The sequence below is a fragment of the Castanea sativa genome, chromosome 2 (assembly GCF_040712315.1).
Source record: "Castanea sativa cultivar Marrone di Chiusa Pesio chromosome 2, ASM4071231v1".
Classification (NCBI taxonomy): Eukaryota; Viridiplantae; Streptophyta; class Magnoliopsida; order Fagales; family Fagaceae; genus Castanea; species Castanea sativa.
The window spans coordinates 12,829,772-12,851,839 of NC_134014.1; the positions used below are offsets into that span (position 1 = coordinate 12,829,772).

At 39.0% G+C, this 22,068-nt stretch overlaps 3 protein-coding genes and 1 pseudogene across 3 annotated transcripts; 2 read left to right on the forward strand and 2 right to left on the reverse strand.

Annotated features, from left to right (window-relative positions):
* Nucleotides 1-1,409: 1,409 nt before the first annotated feature.
* Nucleotides 1,410-3,995, reverse strand: LOC142626346 (receptor-like protein kinase ANXUR1). Its single transcript, XM_075800168.1, has one exon. The coding sequence runs from the start codon at nucleotides 3,993-3,995 to the stop codon at nucleotides 1,410-1,412; it is 2,586 nt and encodes an 861-aa protein (XP_075656283.1).
* A 2,548-nt stretch (nucleotides 3,996-6,543) lies between these two features.
* Nucleotides 6,544-7,101, forward strand: LOC142624068 (dirigent protein 11-like). Its single transcript, XM_075797571.1, has one exon. It carries the CDS (start codon nucleotides 6,544-6,546, stop codon nucleotides 7,099-7,101), a length of 558 nt encoding a protein of 185 aa, XP_075653686.1.
* A 982-nt stretch (nucleotides 7,102-8,083) lies between these two features.
* On the forward strand, nucleotides 8,084-12,759 carry LOC142623467 (uncharacterized). The gene is made up of 13 exons (XM_075796892.1): nucleotides 8,084-8,163; nucleotides 8,239-8,384; nucleotides 9,646-9,694; nucleotides 9,782-9,928; nucleotides 10,441-10,577; nucleotides 10,675-10,744; nucleotides 10,948-11,038; nucleotides 11,428-11,497; nucleotides 11,631-11,726; nucleotides 11,851-11,950; nucleotides 12,046-12,132; nucleotides 12,225-12,316; nucleotides 12,405-12,759. The coding sequence occupies exons 1-13, from the start codon at nucleotides 8,112-8,114 to the stop codon at nucleotides 12,540-12,542; spliced, it is 1,275 nt and encodes a 424-aa protein (XP_075653007.1). The 5' UTR covers nucleotides 8,084-8,111; the 3' UTR covers nucleotides 12,543-12,759.
* A 41-nt stretch (nucleotides 12,760-12,800) lies between these two features.
* Nucleotides 12,801-13,026, reverse strand: LOC142626582 (U2 spliceosomal RNA; annotated as a pseudogene).
* Nucleotides 13,027-22,068: the final 9,042 nt, after the last annotated feature.

Consider the following 22,068-nt stretch of genomic DNA (forward strand, 5'->3'; position numbering starts at 1 on the left):
TATCAATAATAAATTCATATGAAAATGATAACAGATTATGTCGACAATTGTGAAAAATGTTGGCATTTTTCAAAATTTTCACTGTCTTCTACTTAGCATAATGTGATTGAATCTTATAAAATGGATGTGACTTCTATCATGATTTACCATTTCAACATTTTGTGAAAATTTTTGTATCTTGCAATTACTCTTTTTATCAAGACTTGAAGTCACGTTTTCAGTGCATGTAAATCTGTATGCAACAAGTATTTTCCATTTATCAATGCTTGAGCAGTACTGGCCTACCTTTTTTTGACGAGAAAGTGAGCACTGGCCTACCTGATTGGATTGTATGAGCCTCTCCATAAATATACCAAGATGGTCAGCAATATAATTAAGATGTTGGGATACCTGCGGCAGTCCCAGGACGAATGCATCACGATATGTATGTGCCTTTTTTTTCTTTTTTTTGCTGAATGATATGTATGTACCTGTTAACCTATATCCTTTCTGCGTAAACAACTAAACATGTCATAATTTATGTATCCAAATTCATAATTAGGGCCAATGTGCTTCAGTCCCATCACATATTATTCCTTACTGTGCACATATTCGCACGGGGGCACGCATGTTCAATAAATTGTATTACAATGCCAATACTTTATGATGATGCCCAGTACTATGCAGTTTATTGGGGACCTAGGAAGCAAATATTTATCCCTGTTCCCTGTATTTTCTAACATGTTTGGCACGCTATGCATGTGTGGACCTCTCAGTCAGATCAAGCTTTGATTCCAACTTGGAGGACTATCAGTTGTAAAGGCTCAAATAATGTAGCAAGTGAGTCAGCAATGTATCTATTTGGTTCAGCTTATTTTCATCCATAAATAGAATGCACAACTTCTTAAAGTACAAATCCAGGTTCACCTTTAGCCACCAGTAGAAGGCATCACTTTATCCAAAAGCTTAAGCTCATGAGTTTGTACCCAACTATGTCGTGAAAAATTTTAAGATTATGAAAAGCTAGTCAAAATGCTAGATTTCTGCCTATTTTTGTTGAAACAAAAATACAGAATTAATGGATACAGAAGCTTGAAGCAGAAACCAATCAATAAGCAACAAAATGTTTCAGATTTTCTCAACCAAATTTGAATGCAAATAAACTCAAAACGGAAAAGAAAGATTGGAAAGCTGAGGAGAGTGATAGGAAGGGGAAACTAGAAGAAATGACAAAAGAAGCACATTAGAAAAAAGAAAATTAAGTATATAGCAGGCAGAGAGAGCTGGGAATTTGCCTTACTAGAAGTTTGAAAAGGAATTAAGAAAAACTAAAAGAAGAAAAATACACCAACAATCTAACAAATATTCCTATCCCAAAAAAAGAAAAGGACCAAAACAAAACTATGAACTAAAAATTTACAAAATTGGCCTCATCTTCCACTAGGATTCACTAGCTGTGAGAAAGCTGCATTTGTATTCAAGTCATCCATGTCCTCAATTGCTGCAGTTTCCTCCTCAATCTTCAACATATCATTATGTTTAGCATATGCACCATTTGCCTTCTCTTCTGCAATCCTTCCTGCTCCATCTGGATTTTCTTGTAATTGGAGTGCAAACTCAAGGTTCCATAGCACATCTCCCATTGAAGGCCGATAAAGCCCATGATCAGACAAACACTTCTCAGCTGTCTCAGCAAACTTCTTCAAGCATTCAGAGTTTATCTTTCCCTTAAGATGAGGATCAATAATATCCTCAAGAATTCCTTTTCTCTGGCAGTGCAAAGCCCAATCTGCAAGACTAACTTGTTCCTTAGGCAAGGTAGCATTAAGTGGTGGCCTAGCACATAACACTTCAAAAAGGACAACCCCAAAAGAATAGACATCAGACTTTTCTGTCAATTGTTGCCTGCGGAAGTATTCTGGGTCCAAGTACCCAAAGCTACCTTTCACCATTGTGCTAACATGTGTCTGATGAATATCAGGACCTGTTTTTGATAGCCCAAAGTCTGAAACCTTTGCTACCCAAGTATCATCCAATAAAATGTTTGTAGTTTTCACATCCCTGTGAATGATGACATACCTGGATCCAGTATGAAGATAGTGAAGTCCCCTAGCAGCTCCAATACATATTTCTAACCTTTGCTTCCATGATAAAGGAGTTTTGTTGCTCTTATAGAGGTGCTCCCTTAGAGTCCCATTGGCCATGTAATCATAAACCAAAATCATCTCTCCATTCTCTTCACAAAACCCAATCAAAGAGACTAAATGCCGGTGTCTCAGCTTTGAAAGCATTTCAATTTCAGTCTGAAATTCATTAACTCCTTGTTCTGAAGATGGGTTTGATCTTTTAATAGCCACTTTGGTCGCTCCATCAATAATACCTTTGTAAACCTTGCCAAATCCTCCAACCCCAATAACCTCTGATTCATCAAAGTTCTTTGTCCCTTGTTTAATCTCTGATAATGAGAAATGCCTACATAGTCCTGCTGCCAGAGAATATAGGTGGCTACTGCCTACACTCTTGCCAGAGATTGTTGATTTGCTTGTTGATCTCTGGGAACCGCCATAGAGTGGCAACCAATTACCTGTCCTAGAATCCATTTCATTAGCATTGATCTTGCGGTAGACAATGAAGCCAATAGCTGCAACAAGAGCAAATCCAGCAGCCCCTCCAGCAACAACCCCACCAATCACCAGAACATGACCATTGGATCCTGATGAACTAAAACTCTTTACTGCCTCAGCTTCAGCCTGAAGCAGCATTGCTGATGGCTCAGGATTTGGCCCTGCCAAGTTCCCACTTGAGTCATTGACCTTAAAGATCTCCAATCCATTAAGAAAGGCGTCATAGAATTCCGGCTTCAATGATACAGAAGGGTGCAATGCCACCCAAATTTGTTCATCACCACCACTTTCCCTAACATAAGTTGCATAATCCTTATACACAGGCACTCCTGATGATCCGGCCCACGCAATGACATCAGCAGATGGCTGTGCTGTTCGGTTGTTCACATATATATCAAACACTCGCTGATTGATCTTGGTTTCTTCGAACTCACAGAAATGGAACCTAACAACATAAGTAAAATTTGCGTCAACCTGAAACACCCATGTGAGATTATAATTCTGATTGATTTCTGAACTTGGTCCCATTGATCTCGCTGTGCTATACACATTGATAGGTGCAACGTACTCTGGCACATCAGATGAATATTGAATGCTAACATTACTATCAGCCTGTGAAGTGATTCCAATGGCTGCACCATATATATATGGTGAATCATCATACCATATCCGTGTAAGTCCAGAGTCATTGGTTGCCGGAATATATTGTCCACCAACATTGAGCCTAAACATTGTTTGCAATGCAGAGTTTTGAACATCAACAGATTGGTCAGAGAACCCAACCAAAGTTGCAGGCTGAAATATATCTGGCATGGGAATTATCTCAATGCCATTGACAAAAGCAAATGATCCAGCATGTTTTGAAGAGGGTGTGAAAGTAATACTGAGGCTGCCAGATTGGACAGGAATGAGAGAGAACTCTTTAACAATATATGCTTGTGTGAGAGCTTTAGCTGTAATAGACGCACTAAAATTGTTAAGGAGAGTGAAACCATTTGCGGCAGCAGAGAAATAGGAATCAGAGGAATTGAGATTGCTATAAGTTGATGGATAAAAATGGAGTCTGATCCAGAGGCGCTTCTTCGGTGAAACAGAGAACTTGTATGTGTATTCAGACTTGAAAATTCTTGCAGACATATATGGGACTTGGGAAGGCAGAGAAGGGTCTTGGTATTGGGCAGTAGCTATTACTGTGTTTTTGGAAGAGGCAGCGAATTTGGAATCTGATATCCATTTTCGGCCATCAGAGTCTGTGCCGCCACTCGAAGAGCCACAGGAAAGGATATAAGGATCTGAATCTGAGGTATTAGAAACTTTGCAAAGAACATGGATGGTGTTCAAGGTAAAAGAAAAGAAAAAGAAAGAGAACAAGATGTGGGAATTGGATTTCATGGCTTAAGGGTGAAACCTTTTTAGGAAATTAAGAGTGAGGAACAGAATTAATGATAAGATAAAGAGAAGGAAAATATGATGCACAAGAAAAACAGAGTACATGAAAACAGGGGACCCAAAAAAAATGAGAGAAAATGTTTACCTGCACACTTACAAGAGTGAGAATAAAGATAATAAGAAAAGGCTATTGGATTTCATAGCTTAAAGGTGAAACCAGTTTCAGGAAATTGAGAAATAAGATTCAAATATTAATAAAGGGAAAATAGGATGCACAAAATAACAGGGGACCCAAAAAAATGAGTGAAAACTGTTTACCTGTGCACTTAGAGGAGTGAGAAAATGGAATTTTTTCAGATTAAATACAATGATGTTTTAACCTGAACTATGTTTTGGTGGCAAAAATGTACAAAGTTATTGAATTAGCTGAGATTTGCTGGGAGAGAGGCGTGGGAAGCAGAGGAAGAAGAGACATTCCCTGCATTATTGCACTATTTTGATTTTCTCTATGTTGTTTACAGGGTCTAAAGGGACCGTTAGCCGATAGGATAGGAGGTAGTGAGGGAGTAACGGCTAGAGAGAGCACCAAATGCTAGTTACATTTATTGCCCTTCAATAAAGGCCTATGAATAGGCCAACCAGTTTCTGAAGTAGAAACTGATAAGCTATTGCCACCTCAAATTTTTAGAAATTAAAGGATATAATAAGGAGTAAATTAATAAATATCACACACAATCCAATATATTCCTATTATTAAAGGAAAAAAAAAAGGTTCATAAATCTCAAAAATAACAAAAGACAGAGATAGGAAAAAAATTTCTGAAGAACAATCAAGGATGAAGCACACGAAAATATTATACTATGGGAATCATTGGAGTAATTTACTATAAAAGAAAAACATGATATTTGGGATTGATTATTGAAGAGCAACATGCTAATTCATATAAGAAGATGAAGAGTTCTGAGCTGAGACCAAATACGGGTTTAAAGAAGAACCTTAACTCGAATGTTCCTCTAAGGCCAAGCACCTTCCTTTATATATTGGTTCTTAATGTTTTCTTCTGTTTCTTTTTTGTTTTTCCTTGAGATTTACTATTGATTTACTGTGAAAAAATTAATGTAAATAGATTAGGATTTTATTTAAGTGTAGAACTAATGTGGCAAAAGTTAAATTAGGTGGAAAAAAGCATTATTTTAAGGGAAACGCTAGGAATACAAATTTTTTTTTCTCAAATAATACTTTTCTTTTATGTAATAGGTTATCAACACTAATCACAACGTGCAAAATCAACAATTATACAAAATCCTAGCCAAATGAGTTCTTGTAGAATTTAGGCTAAAATTCAATTTAGTTTATGAATTTGTACATCAATTGTTACATTAGCCCTTAAGGTTTAATTTTTGTTAATTTAGTCATTCACTTTGTAAAATGAGTAAATTTGATTATTTTGTCCAAATCTATTAGCAAACGATGTAGTTTAATTTTTTTTTGTTTTATTAAAAATTTAACTGAAAACATTTATGAGTTGCTCCATTTAATAGATCCTGTATCTTGATAATTCATTTTGAGAAAATGAGGGACTAAATTAGCAAAAATAAAATTTTAATAATTGAAATAAAAGTTAACATACTAAATTGAATTTTAACCTAAAATTTTTAACTTCCTATATATTTCAGTTTCTTATTGTCTTTGCCACACACAGATTACCCATTTATTTGTCATGCTAGTGAAAACTTAGTATGAAAGGGATTGAGATTAGGTGCAACTATTGCACTGTGTTAAAGACTTTCAAGAGTTGAGATTCAAATTTAAAAATTTTACTTTTAATTTCAGTTCTTGGATCAAAATTTTTTTTAACCTTTTCACTTTTTACCTTTTAACTATTTTTTTTTTAATTTATAAAAGTAATAATATACTAATTACAATCGCAAATATCATCAAGTTGTAGTTGTCATGTGTAATACTAGAATAACGATTTCTCTCTAACATCAAAATGGTACGGTGCAATAGCCTGCACTGTATTCAAATCCGTCTGAAAGAAGAGAATGGGGTTTGGGATAAGGGGCTCGAGCCCGTACTTTGTCGAAAACCAGTATGAAGTATGAATGACCTATGGTCTAGGAACATCACTAAATGCATGAGCTTTAACTATAGCCTATAGCCTATAGCCCACCTGGTCTGGAATGGTTGAACTACTCAGCCCATAAGATAAGAGGTTCCAAATTCCAAAACCACACTCATACACCAAAATTGAAATTGCAATCCGATCCACAAAAGACAATGTCATTTGAATATGTATATCATTGTCAACATATTGCTACAACACATAGAATTATCATATAAAATTGAATAATGAAAGCATCAACATTAAACAACAAAAAGTAATGCCTAGTTTTTCCCAACAACCTTGTCATTTTCCACTAAAAAAAAATCCCAACAAAGAGGCAAAGCATCTTTACCTACATCATCCACATTACAACATAGTTAAATTAAACACCAAACCAAACCTTCTTCTCCCAAAGTAAACAGAAAACCCAAAACCCAAAAGCCATGTCTAATCCTCTGAAACTCACCATCACCACCAATTTCTTCTTCCTCATCTTCACCATAACCATTGTCTATGTGACCTACACAATCCCAAGGCTCCAACTCCAACAACCCAAGCAAACCAACCTAGTCTTCTACGTGCATGACTACTTAACTGGTCATGACATGTCAGCAATCACTGTGGCTGGAAAAAGTGGGCCCTCCTCTAGCATCTTACACTTTGGCACAATCTTGGCCGTTGATGATCCGGTAACTGAGGGCCACAGCATAGAATCAAAAGAGATAGGTAGGGCCCAAGGCTTTTACATAAACTCTCAGTTGGATGGCAAAGGCTTGCACTTGGTTTTCTCTGTGATTTTCACTGATGGAGATTTCAAAGGAAGTACTTTGGAAATTCAAGGAGCTGATATTTTTACTATGAAGGAGAGGGAGTATGGTATTGTATCAGGGACTGGTTATTTTCGGTTTGTGAAGGGGTACGGTGTTATGGAGACCGAGTTCATGGACATAGCTAATCTTAGAGCTATTCTTAAGCACAATGTAACAGTCAAGCACTATTAATCATAATATAAAGTTGCTAATTCGATATCTTTCGCATTTACATAATTTGTTTTTTACCTTTTATTTTGGCAAACAAATTGATCATTTTTGTTACTTATTTTGCTGCGCTTCATATGCTTTAAAGGTAGTCATATCACGTGTTAGGGCCAAGGCATAGGGCATTGGTTTCTTGCCTACCATTTTCAAGCCCCATTTTTTTTTTCAACTCTTTCTTTTTTGAAGAGTTTTTGTCATTTTACAAATTAGAGAGAAATAAGTTGTACTCATAAATTATCACTATTTCTTATAGGAAAAGGGTGAATTTAATTCAATTGAACATTCTCCCTTATATGTGGGTTCAAATTTCTCCTAAGCAAGATTTAATATATGACTTTTTAACTTTTTCTTTGATTGATAGATAACGAATTTTTAACTATTAAGTAAAAGATAAAGGCAAATATAGATTTGCACTCACAATTATCTATCTTTTTTTTCTTTCCTTTTTTTATGACTCAAAACCACCTATCTTGATGCAATGTTAATCAAAGTACTGCTTATCAAAAAAGTTTAAATTAATAAAAAATAATAAATATAATCACTTAAACAATTATTTTAACCAATTCTTATATATCATAGTATTTTTTAAAAATTTATATTTTATTTATGTGCTTTTGGAAACCAAAATTTCGACATCTTGAAGGGATGAAATTAATTCTCATCCCCAACCAATCTCATCCCTATTTTTTCACAAGGAATCCAATAATTTTAAGACTCCCAAAGTCACACATCTCAAATTATCGACTTTGTAAACACTTTTTGTAACGCTTGCCTGTAGCATAATTAAATGAGGAAAATCGGTATTAAGCACCTGTCTTACCATTGCAGGCCCACATAGCAAAAAAAATAAAAGCCCACTTTCTCAATTGGGCCAAGAAGAAAGCCCAATTATCTAACCGCCGAATTCTGTTAAAAACGGATAAACATCTATCTCTTTACTGACACTCTTCAGTGTTTCTGAGTTGCACTCTGGGATGTCTTTGAGATTTTCTTGCAATTCCACAAGCTTCCCTCAACAACATCAAGGTCCTTCTTCTTCTTCTTCTTCTTAATAGTCTTTCATTCATTCTACGTCTGAAAGTTCTATGTTTTGAATTTCAGTGAGAGGAAATCTTAAAAGCATCAAAAACCTTGACAAGGTTAGAAACCTCGTCAAAACAGTTGGGGTTCCTTCATTAACTTCTTCTCCTCTTGAATCCCTCCGAAAGGGAAACTGGGTCAAGCTCATATGTGGTGCAAGCTTCGAGGTATCTAGTACAAAACCCTCAAACCCCATTAACCACAACACCACAACCACTTCTATATGTTAGAATACTAGTCCAAATGAGTAAATTTTTGCTCTTTCTTGTTAGCTTAAGCTTTTGGGATATTCAAATAATGTCTTCACTCTAATAAACAAAAATAAGTCCAGGGACATAAAAATTTTCACAATCTTTTTTCACAATTCCTAAGGTTAAATGGTTTGATTGGTTGTTAATGGCCCATGTCAAAGCCATGTTGCTCCTATCATAACTTGTCCTGTCACTAATTCTGGAAAACTTTGTGAAAAATTTTGTGCGTCTTGTGTTACTCAATTAGAAATTCCACTGGTTGACTTCACCTAAGGGCGGAAGTCTGCCCTACGCGTCTAGTAGTTACGCCATATCGCCTGCAATAACACTAACCTTTGATATCAGGAATTTCTCACTGGAGGTGAAAACCATGTACATAACTGAATAAGGTTACTATATATACTCAATGAAGTGTTGCCAACAAAAAAGCACATTTGAAAGCTCACTTATATTGAAAGTTGGAACAAGAACTCTAAAATGTTGTCATGGCTGTTACTAGCTGTTAGAGACACAAACATTGAATTTTCCCCTCATTTTTCTGCAAAATCCTGCAGAAAATATACAATCTTTAATTGTCTCACTCGAGCAAGAATCATCTTGATTAAGCTAGATGGCCATCCCATCCAAGCAGGACTTTCTCGCTAGTGCTAGATCCTCTGAAATCTCTTCTCAGCCTGTACCTTGCTTGAGCAACATCAGGTTATAAATTTCACTTGTCTTGTATCTCGCTTAAGCAAGGTTCATACATAAAGTCTTGCCTGTCCCTTGCTTGTATGTTGCTCAAGCAAGATTCTGAAACACAATTTTATTTCTTTTAGTCATTGTTCTACCACTAAAGTAGGATCACTTACATATTACAAGTTACAACCAACGTATGTATACTCATATATAAAAGTATACAACAATAAAAATAACAAGCATAGAGACAAAATTTTTCACACCTGCTAGCTAAAACAGTGTGATTGGTGTTAATAAAAGTGTTAGTAATGGCTCATGTGAAATGGATGTTGCCCCAATCATAAGTTGTCATGTCAACCAGTCTTGGAAAATTTGTTTCTCTAGCATTACTCAATTAAAAACCACTGGTTGGACCACTTATTAAGGGGATGTTTGGCCCAATTGTGTAGTTGTTATCGTCACATCGCTTGCAGTAACACTAACCTGCCTCTCTTTATAGGATGTTGTCGATATCAGGAATCTCTCACTTGTTTACACTCTTGCTGGAGGTGAAAACTCTTGAAAACTAGTGTTTGTATTTTTGTGTGCGTGATGTAAGTGAATGTGAATTACGTGTTTTACGAATGGTTGTGCAGTTGATTGCATTGACTGTGCTGCTGATTCAGCGGTCGTGAGTGCAGTAAATGATGGAATTGAATCGGCTAGAGACATAGTGGGCCTTAGAAGGCCTTGGGTAATGATCAGTGTCAATGATGACGAAGATCTTCACTTTCGAAAGGCTGGTATACATGCCTCCTTGCATTGGTTTAATTAGTAGTATCTTATTTTATCAGCACCAGCTAGTGCAGAAGCTCATGTAATATAATGTGTGTTATCAATTGAAGTGAATAATATTTGCAGGTGTTTTTATACCATAGATACAAATTATCATGTTATTTATGTAAATCAGACCTTGGCTTGATACACACTTATGACTAACGAATTAGCAGGTTTGTCAGGAGTAAGTCAATCTTTAATTCAGCTCAATCATGAAGACAAATATTTTCCTGGTATTGTTAGACAAGCAAAGCATTAGGGTCAATGAAGCACTTAATGTCATGGATTTAAAAATTGTAAAAATTAGATAGGTCATAGTATATTTTTGGTTTATCCAATGCAGTATGAATAAGGGAAAGCCTAATGTATCAGGTTGGAAATTTGGGTAGGTCTTGGGTGCTACACTGGCCACTTAAAAACAGGCTCATATATGAATTCTTTTGCAATTTGTTTAATCTGACTTCTGGCCACTTAATAGAGTTTGATCCAGAGGATTGTCCACTTGACTGTTCAAGGCCTTGTGAGATTGTTTGTCCTGCTAGTGCAATATCACTCAATGAAGGAAACTCTACATTAGAAGTTTCAGATGGTACCAACGCATCTAGAGTTTTAGAGGTTTGTGTTCTTGATTCATTTTGATATGATTTCTAACTGCACACCCTATTGTTCATCATGGAACACATTTGTCATTTGTACTTACTATAATGTGCAGGGTGGAGTTATAACTGAACGCTGTTATGGCTGTGGCCGTTGCTTTCCAGTTTGCCCCTACGATAATATAAGTGGGTGTTACTTTCCTTTGCCATGCTGCTGCTTTTCCTTAATGTAGGTTATATAGCCTCTTTTTTATTTCTTTTTGAAGCCTTGGTTAAGACTCCAATCTTAATCACATTTGAAATTATAAACTTGTGTATTCTCCCTCTTCTAGTGTTTTAATTTAGATCTCTTTCTTTATTTTCACATTTAATCTTGCAAACTTGTTTAGGGGTGGTTACATATATAAGAGATACTACTGCTACAGCTGATCTTATAAAAAGAAATGGTATTGATGCTGTGGAGATACATACAAGTGGAAGGTACTATTTCATGATTATATTAAAAATATTATATTGTAAAATAGATGGTATATAATTTAACTAGCTGAGGGGAGAAGGGCAGGGGATCTATTATTTTGTTTTGATTGCATTTGCAACTGAACTTTATCCTCTTTAATGACACAGGTAAAAAGACTGAAAAATATCTCCTCAAAAGGAGCCTGTGCCAAATCTAACACTATGCATATGATTGTAGTTGTCTCATATCAAATGTTATGACAAATTAATATGCTTCACTGCAATACCTTATGAAGGATAAAGAACTTTTTCTTTGCCCTCAAATTCTAGGAAATAACCAAATGTGACTAAATCAAATTGAGTTTCATCCAAATCTTGGCATTGACACACTGTATGAACTGATCCCTCTGTAGGCAGAGTACTTTCTTTGAAGAACTTTGGGATGGCTTGGGAGATTCAATTTCACATCTGAGACTTATAGCAGTAAGCATGGGATATGTCCTCTGTTGTCTTAATGTGTGTGCATGTGTGTGTGTGTGAATGTTTGACACTAAGCTGTAAAGCAGTTTCCTGGTGAGTATCTTGAACATTGTGAATTAATACTTTCTGGCTCCAGGTTAGCTTACCTAATGTTGGGGATTCCACCATATCCTCAATGAACACAATGTACTCTATTATGGAACCTAATCTGCCTTGCTTCAATTTATGGCAGGTCTGTCCTCTCTTAACTGTAACCCATTTGAACTGTTTAAATAATTTTCAAATGATATCATCAATCCAAATTTTACTTTTCCCTTCAAACAATCCATCTATCTAATATAGTTCATGAAATGAAGTTGGATGGCCGCCCCATGAGTGGAGATATTGGACGAGGTGCCACAAGGGAATCAATTGCCTTCGCTGTTCGATTGGCTGCTGTGAAAGACAGGCCTCCTGGTTTGTATTTGGATTCCCTAAGTTCATAGAGAATGCGTTAAGTTTCGATTTTGCTTTTGGTAAGGTGTCAGTTCTTTATACCTTTCAAATGGTAGGTTTTCTTCAATTGGCGGGTGGCACCAATGCTCACACAGTCGATGGATTAAAGAAAATGGGACTTTTTCAAGCAACATCCATTACTAGTAATTTTATCACCCTTTTTCCCCCCTATCTATCTGTCTTTCTGAGTTCTATTGTATTCTTTTGATGTTTCCCTTCTGTTATTTGTTACCAGAGAACTCGAAGGATGAAATACTAACAGCCAGTTTGCCTAACTCATTACATGCTTTAATTGGTGGCATAGCTTATGGCGGCTATGCAAGGAAGGTTGGCCACAGTTATATTCAAGGTGATTCCATTTTATAAGTTTTCCTCAATTATATATATTCTATAACTTCTGCAATTCCATATTCAGATTGTTGGAAGGGTCTTGAGTTCCATGCAATCACAGTATGGTGCTGCTCGCATTGAGGATTATCCAGAACATCTCTTGGAGGCACTTAGAGAAGCCCTTGCTTTAGTTGGAACAGTCAAATCCTATGATCCATTTTAAACATGTCAGTAGTAGTATTAATTAATAATCATTTTTTTTTTCTCTTTCTATTTCATTATATATCCCTAGTCAACTATCAAACAAACCAAGCATTCACCAAAAGAATGTATATGTTATATTTAGTTTTTTAGTCTTGGGTGCACAAAACTCTCACGAATCTGGGATAGGTAATGTAATATTCATTCAGTCTGAATGCCTTTTTTTACCTTTTGATTTATGGGCTTGATGGTTCATGGACCTTTCAGTGGGAGAGCCATGAACAGGTTTTTTATATCACTTAGAATTGTGCTTGTGCATTACACTATTACCAACACAAAAAAAAAAAAAAAAAATCACTATGGTCCTTGAAACAAATCCATTTAGGCCATAGACCCTCGAATCACTTTAACACTAGATTTAGTGGGGTGTGCCAAGCCCAAACTTTAGTACAACTCTAGCAGCAAGCTACTACACTTGATCTTAGCCAAAAGGCCGAGAAAGGTATGATTTTGGACTTGTTAAGCTGGCTGTTTTACATTAAGTCCGATGCTTCTATTTTATTGTGCCTGTTGGATGTGGGACTCACTCAATTCGAAACTGTTTGTTATTCTTCTGCTCCTAACAATGTTTTTGAACTCCTCCAACTGTTGGGCACCTCTTGAACTCTCAAGCCTTTAATAAGCCTTCCAAATACCAAGTACCAAAGCAAGAATAACAAGCCTTGCATATGTGGAAATTGGAAAATCTCTATTAGCCCAATTGTATGCGTCCCGTTTGTGGCAGCCTTAGGGAACTAGTATACTCTATCCATGACCGAGTTTCAAACACTGCTCTGTAATTTACTATTATACTAGATTTTATAAACATAAAACAACCAAGTCTTGTCATCTCATATATAAGTATTAGTATCTAATTGAATTGGTCAGACCGAAAGGTACTTACTAAGTTTCAAAGACCTATTACTATTAACTTGGTCCTCATTTCCACCAAAAATCCAGGCCATACCAAAGTAAGATAATTTTGGATTTAACTCTTTGTACAACAAGACGTTACTTGCCTTTAGATCTCTATGAATAATCTGTAATCTAGAATCCCAATGAAGGTAGAGCAGGCCTTGACCAATTCCTTCAATAACTCCAATCTAGCAATTTTTCTCTATGCGGATCTAATAAATTTAATCAAAAGAAACAAGAGAAAGAAAGTGAGGACTAAACTTACAAGGCAATGAACATGAAGTTTGCAAAAGAAGTTCATTAGGTGGAAGTCATCAAAAATATGTTTCAAGCGAAGTACCATAATACATTATTTCTGCCCACAAATTTTTTTTTATAAAAAAAACGTAACATATTTTGTAATAAGAAATGGTATCAAAATTAATTAACCAACAAGAAATGCATCCAAAATTTTGTCCCTAAAATCATAAGGTTAAGCATTTAGGGTTTAGTGTTATCCTATATGTTATCCTATATATATATTTATTTATTTATTTATTGTAGTTGCCAAAACCTAGTTAGGTCATAGTATTTTTAGGACACAACTTATTTGTACGAGGGCTAAGTCTTAATCCTACAATTAGGCCCCAAACTTCACTGGGATTTTCCTCTTTCCCTTGTGTTTCCCAGTGTTTCAATTCTCTGTCTCTCACTCCCCAGTTTTTCCAACCACTCAACCCTTACCCTCTTCCTCCTTTTATAGGCTCTTGTGAGTGGGAGGATCATCATTATTTTCCCACTTCACACACACATTCCTACATTCATCAGAATCCCAAGGGGTCCTCGCGACTTTAGAGGACTTTCTTGGAACTTGTTCCAAACGCTAGACAATGTTCGGGAGTGGTTCCCCAATGGCACTGCTAGACCCCGACTACCGTCTTGCTGGGTGTGTGATGCACCCCGACTTTCTCGTTACTGACCCATTTCTAGCTGACCACTTAAGAGTCTCCCAAGTCGTCTTCCCCTCGGTCACAGTCTTGATCTCGGGGTTGGGCCCCTCATGATAAGGCCCAAGTCCAACTTCCTCCTAATGTACTAAGCCCAATCTGTTTGATGGGCCTTAGGCTTCAGGTTGGACTTTGACCAAGGGGGCAGGCATGGCTGCCTGGGCCCAACTCACCTACAATAGCCCCCCACGATTTTATTTTTGCGAAGTCTAGTACCTTGCGGTTAGCATTTGTTTCTGCCCTACCTAAGGTGAGCGTCAATCACGTCTTAGGAAGACCAACAGTCCACCTTTTAATGTAACAGACAAGACAACTCGCTCCTTTTCAACATGTGGCAGAGTTTGAGATAGTGGACGATCCAGATGGCCTGACGCTTCGTTTACCAAGACGCGCGTGAAGCGAAATGATGGTCCGCATTGATTGCAGTTAGGCAGTTACAATTAATGGCCCTTGCTTCTATAAATACTAGCCATAATCCTCGTTTTTATTTTCTTTAGTTCCTTTTAAGTTCTAAACACTGCCTCCCTCTTGCTCCCGAGCCCTAACTCTCCCTACAAGATTACTCCCCTCTACAAGAACTCACTCTGTAAACCTTCTTTCCCTCAACTATCTCCTCTTAACTTAGTTAGATTCAACAATATGTCTTTTGCTTACCTTTTGAAAACTAGGGAAAGCGTAGAATCTTTCAGAGTCAAATATAATATTCCTCGTAACGTTGAAATTTCATATTGTCATGAGGGAGATATAGAAGGCCAGAGGCTTCCCCATGTAGTATTCTTTCCTCTAATGTCCATTCTTGAGGGCGAGGTTAGGTTCCCAGTAGATCCTTTACTGCTTAAGACCCTTAGTTTTTACAGCCTTAGCCCCAACTAATGCTTACCCAATTTTTATAGGGTAGTTAGCTGTGTGGGGTGTCCGAACCACTTGTATGGCCTGAGCCTTACCCACCATGACATCAATTTCTTGTGCGCCATTTGGGGGAGTCTAAAGCTCGGGTATTACCTTTAGACCCGAAACACAACGGTTAGAGAATCCAATAGGAAATCAGCGGGGGAATATGTGAGAGTGAACGGTAATTGGCTGAATGGTAAGCTGACCTGCCCGACCTCACCTCGTCAAATAGGTCGATACTCTCTCGTCCCAATCCCCAAAAAAATCGTGTCTCCTTTCCCCCTTTTTGACTCATTAAAGTAATTACTTTCATTTACTTACCATTTATTATTATTATTTTCGCACTAATTCGTACCCCTCCCCAATTACAGTTTCCAAGAAGTTTTGGCTAGACATAAGCGTTGTGCGCATCTGAGAGCTCAACTTTGTCCTTCTCTCGAAGACATTCATGCACTTTGACGGGCAACTAAGGGCCTCACACTTGATCCTAGGTTGTGTGTCGTCCTATACAAGCTATCAGGGTTTCATCGAGTGCCCTGACGGTCGGCAGCCTGCCATTGTCATATTTGGATGTTCGGCTGCCTGGGTTCTTGTAACAGGCTCACTTCCAAGGAAGCTAGGCACCTAGGACCCCGACTAGTCAAACAAGACTCTCTCGAACCTATAGAAGACGATTCAAGGGACACTGTCTTCCACGGTCGAACGGAACATATTCCTTTGGAGGCCCTCATCCTAGGAGATCCTGTTGAAGAGGATCCAACTGCCGAAGAGTCAAATTCTAAGGAGCTCATGCTTCCCGACCAGGCATAAGAGATGGTTCAAAAGAGGTCCATGGCTTTGGACCATTGGTTTCTAGCTGTGCAGGCATCGGGAGGTTAGCCTGCCACTTGGTCCAGCCTCCAACAAACCACACCACCTGCTTCCTAACAGCGGAGGAAGTGTCAAAATGGCACTAGCGGTGCTGTGGTCGGGGATAATACTCCACTCGCTGCCGACCTCCCCACTCTAAACACTAGTTGATCATCCGTTTGATTGACTGATAAGACCCCTTAGGAGACACAACCCCTGAGCCAACCTATCATAATTGGCTCCCAGGTAGTGGCTTCTTCCTCATACACTGCAGCCGGGTGGGAGTGCACCTTCCACTTGGGGGATAAAGTCCTGCCCCTAAATTCCTATCTCAAGATATGAAGGAGCGGCGAGGAGAGCCAAGTATCGAACAGCCTCGAGCAGGCCATACTGCTTCCAACTGATATGGAGCATTATTCAGGCTGCCAAGATGAGGACTTGGTGCTTAAATTAAAGTGGCACACTATAGTAGTAAGTTTTATATTCACCAGAACTTCAATTGTGTTGTTGCCTCGGCCTCTTATTTTCTCTTTGAATATCTCTCGATTTACAAGTGTTACCAATTGGGATTGAATAACCCCATTTTATTTTTCTGTTAATTTAGGTTGCCCAATTGACCCATGTGGTGGAGGGCCAGCTAAAGGAGGCGTAAAAGGTGACCGATAAAGAAAAGGCCCTGAAACAAGTAGTCGAGGCTAGCCTGCAAAAGAAGACCTTGGGGATGAATGTGATGGAACGACGGGTGACTACTACCAAGAAGGCGTTAGAACTGGCCAAGCAGAAGGCTAGTGAACTTCAGGGTAGGCTCAGGGAGACTAAGCTTAAGCTCGCGGAGACTGCCAGCATTATCTCCGCTCGGGACAAGGAATTCGCCGACCTCAAAGGTGGAGAAAAGGCTCGGAAGCAAACCTATTACAACAAGGGTTTTAGGGACGTCGAAAACTCAACTAGTCTTGTGATCTTTCCAACTCGAAAGTTCGAGTTTATGGAAGGCTGGATGGCTGCAGTTAATGTAGTCGGCCTCCTTAATGACTCCCTCTTCAGGAATGTTGACTGAGTACCCCTGCCTGAAGACCCTGTGGTTGAAACCAAGGTTGAAGAGTAGGGAGAGGACAGCAACGATGAAGAGGAGGGCACCAAGAGTCTGGAGTCCAGAGAGTTATCTAAGCAGATTGATTCTCACATAGTGGTGCGAGACGAGGAAAACCTAAGAACCATTGCTGCCGCCTTAATCCCGGACACTGCGTAACCCACAAGCACCTTAAACCCTCCGCCCACCAATCCTTCAACCGACCAAGAAGGCCCCGCATCAACTCCTCCGACTGCCAATACCCCCAAAGTTTAAACTTGCTAAAAATATCTGTATTTTGTTATTTTCTTTTTCCTTTTCTTCTTTCCTTTTTTTGTGTGTTTCCCTATATGGGTTAGTGCTCGTGTATTAAACTATTTTTCATTTGCTAAATTTATATGAGACTGATGGTATAACCTTCTCCTTATTTTATTATAATTGCATGAGATAGGATAATGCCCTTCACTTATTTCCATCCAGCTTTTACTAACTCGATAATTATATTAATACTTTGACATTCATATCAAAAATTGCGTCAGTGTTACTGTCGGTTAGCACAATAATCCGAGCGTTCAATAACAAGATCAAATTCGAGATTAATGTTAAAAACTTGCAAAGTGTATCATTTAGTAACACAACAAATAATTAAGATGTTTGGTAGCAACATCTGCGATTTGATATTAACGTTAAGAACTTCAAAAGTGTTATTGTTCAGTAATGTCATATGTAATTTAACATTCACAGTATACCACTTTCATACACCTTTATTAGTTAATATCAAGTACGCATTTAAAAGTAAGGGCATAACCCAATCATTAACCCAAAGCAGGGATGTTTGACGATCGAAGAATGGGTTTATGCCATAACCTATATTCAGAACTGAGCAAAGTTGTTGACGTTTCTGCACAGCCAATGGCTAGAATTGGGCCAAGGTTGCATTTTTGTTCTTAAGGAGACCTTAAGGTTTTCATCTGATCAGTGACAGGAGTCAGGCCAAGGCCAAATTTCTGTCGTTAGGACAAATGATATGGTTTCCACCTGGTCGGTGACCGGAGTCAGGCCGAGGCCAGATTCTGTCCTTAGGATAATTGATAAGGTTTTCACCTGGTTGGTGACTGGAGTCAGGCTGAAGCCAGATTTCTATCCTTAGGATAAATGTTAAGGTTTCTACTTGGTCAGTTACCGAAGTCAGACCGAGGCTAGATTTCTGTCCTTAGGATAAATGATAAGGTTTCCACCTGGTTAGTGACCAGAGTCAGGATCAGTAAATTGAAAGGTAATAAGTACATGCACGGGTGCTTCATTGTTCACTTATACTTTATACAAGATCAGTCAACTGAAATTCATCTACTTTCAGCGTCCTTGCCAACTTACAAATTAAAACACGCATTCCATACACTACATTACATTCACTGGTAATATTTCTTTGGATTGTAGATGTTCCATGGTCAGGGTAAGAGTCTTTCTTCCAAGTCTTCCAAGTAATAGGCCCCTACTTCGGCCATAGCTTTTACTTGGTAGGGTCCTTCCTAATTTGGGGCCAATTTTCCAACATATTGATCTTTCATACTCCCAATGGCCTTTCGCAAAACGAGGTGTCCTGGCACAAACTCCCAAGGCCTAACCTTTTTGTTGTACCTTTGATCTAGCTTTTGTTGATAGTTAGCAAGCCGCACAGACACCATATCTTTTCGCTCGTCCAAGGCATCCGAATTCCTGACCATACGCTCATCATTATGGCCCTACGTAAAGCCTACAACCCTCGAACTTGACAAACTAACTTCAGCTAGTATAACCGCTTTGACATCGTAGGTCGTGAAGAAGGGCGTCTCACCTATCAACCTTCTAAGAGTTGTTCAGTATGCCTACAGAACGTTCGGCAATTCTTCTACCTAGTTTCCCTTCGCTCCATCTAGTCTCTTCTTCAAACCATTCACAATTGTTTTATTCATCATCTCAGCCTGCCCATTACTCTAGGGGTATGTGGGCAATGGTACCTGTTAGTTATCCCAAGGCTTCTATAGTACTCTCGAAAGATCTTGCTATCAAAGTGCAGCCTATTGTCGAACACTAGAGCCTAGGGAATCTTAAACCTTGTAACGATGTTCTTCCAAACGAATTTCTTCACATTTACATCCCTAATATTCGCCAAGGCTTCGACTTCCATCCATTTGGTAAAGTAATCTATGGCCACTACCACATATCTCCTGTTCCTAGAAGCTCGAGGGAATGGCCCGATTATGTCTAGCCCCTGTTGGGCCAAGGGCTGAGGATCAGGTTAAGATCTCCCCCTAGCATTGCCACACACCCCTTCATGAAGCTCGGCCAACAACTCGGCAGTTTTGCTTGGGTGAAGGCACAACAGGTATGATCCTTCAAATGACTACCTATACAACCTCCCATCTTTGGATAACCAAAAACGAGCTGCTGTTCTCCGCACCTTTTCGGCTTCTCTGATATCATTTGGCAGGGATCCGTCGGATAAAAAGACTATGTAAGGATCCAACCAACTCGGCCTAATTCTGGTGTAGCCACTATCACTGTCTGTTGTTCGATGCTCAGTTGCTCTAATAGTTCCACAGTAATCATACGGGGTATGCAATCATCTAAGGAAGATGCTAATGTGGCTAATGAATCAACATGACTATTCTGGCTTCTCGACACTCTTGTTGCACTAACCTTCTGGAGATCTGCTTGCAAGCTTTCGAATATCTTTAAATATTGTGACATACGGCGGTCCCTTGCCCCGAAGCTCCCTTCCGTTTGACTTACCACCAGCCTTGACTCCGAGAAAATTTCCACTTCCTTCACTCCCAAACTCCTTGCGGCCCCAAACCCTGCAATGAGGGCCTCATACTACGCTTCATTGTTCGAGGCTCGAAAGTCGAGCCAGAGCGACCTCTCCAATTTGACTCCTTTGGGGGATACTAACACTATCGCGACCCCTTAGCATTAGAGGCCCCATCTACGAATACCTCCCATTGACCAACTTTAATTTGACACATTCCTACTGAGCTCGGGAGAGGAGGGGTAAATTCAACCACAAAGTCTGCGAGCACCTGCCCCTTGATGGAGTTCCTTGGTTTATAATACACGTTAAACATCCCCAATCATGTCCCCCACTTCACTATCCTTCTCGTGAAACCCGATCTTCTTAATAAGGACTGCAAAGGGAACTCGTTTAACACACATACTGTGTGAGTTTGGAAGTAATGCGGTAACTTCCTTGTGGCATACACCAGGGCCAGGGCCATTTTCTCCAATGGCAAATACCAAGTTTTTGCATCCACTAAAGTCTTGCTAAGATAGTACACAGGCCTTTGTATCCCCCCATGTTGCCTAATCAACACCGAACTGACAGTGTGGTCAGACACTGCCAAGTACATGTACAAATCCTCCTCCGGGTCAAGTGGGGATAAAATAAGCAGGCTGGCCAGATAGGACTTCAAATCTTTGAATGTCGAGTCGCACTCTTCCATCCAATGAAATCCCTTCCACTTCTTTAACAGCTGATAAAATGGTCAGCATCTATTCACCAATCTCAACACAAACCTATTCAATGCAACAATCATGCCAGTAAGCTTTTGGAACTCTTTGGGATTGTTGGGCGGGTGCAGTTGTTGGATAGCTGTTACCTAGTCGGGGTTCACCTCTATGCCCCGAGTAGTGATCTTGTATCCTAAGAACTTACCCGATCCCACTCCAAAGGCACATTTCTCTGCGTAAAGGCGTAACTTGTGTTGCCTCAAAATGTTAAAGACCTTCTCACCCCACTTTCTCCCTTGTCTACACCACCATATCATCGATATAAGCCTCCATTGTAGTGCCGATCAGCTCTTTGAACATATGTGTAACCATCTGCTGATACGTAGCCCTCGCATTCTTCAATCTGAAGGGCATCATCGTGTAATGATAATTCCCTTTGAAAGTTATGAAGGCAGTCTTTTTTTGTCCTCGAGGGCCAAAGCTATTTGATGATAGCACTAAAATGCATTTAAAAAGCTCATATGTTGGTGCCCAACCATGGCGTCCACTAATTGGTCTGTCTTCAGCACCGAAAATTGATCTTTCGGGCATACTCAGTTTAAATCAGTAAAATTGATGCAAACTCTCCATTTTTCATTCTTCTTCTTAACCATCATCATATTAGCTAGCCACTCAGGAAAAAACACCTCCCGTAGGGCCCCCGACCTTTTAACTTTCCCATCTCTTCCTTTACTACTTCCACATGGGGTTTCAAGGATCTCCTCGGTCATTGCTTCTTTGGTAGAACCTTGGGATCTATGTTCAACTTATGCATAATAAAATTCGGGTCTACCTTGGGTACGTCATATGGACTCCAGGAAAACACATCCATGTTTTGTACTAGTGCCAACAAAATTTTCACCCGATCCTCATTGGACAAGCTCTTCCCAATTCGGAAACATCTGTCAGAAGATGGCAAGATCAGTATTTGGACCAGTTCCTTGGGCTCCGTAATTGTTATAACGGCTCACGGTCAGCTTGTTCCTTCTATTTGATTTCATGATTTATTGCTGCCATCAAGCACTGTCTGTCCATCTTTTGATCGACTCAAACCACCGTGATGCCGTCTACCACAGGGAATTTAATCTTTTGTTGCAGGGTTGACAGTACTACCCCCATGGCATGGATCCAAGGCCTCCCTAGCATTACCGTGTAAGGTGAGAAAGTGTTGACTACAATAAAATTAACCTACACCACCTTCCCCTTAGTCACCACTGGCAATTTTTATTTGCCCCTAGGGGGTTATAACTCTCCTGTCGAACCCTACAAGTGAG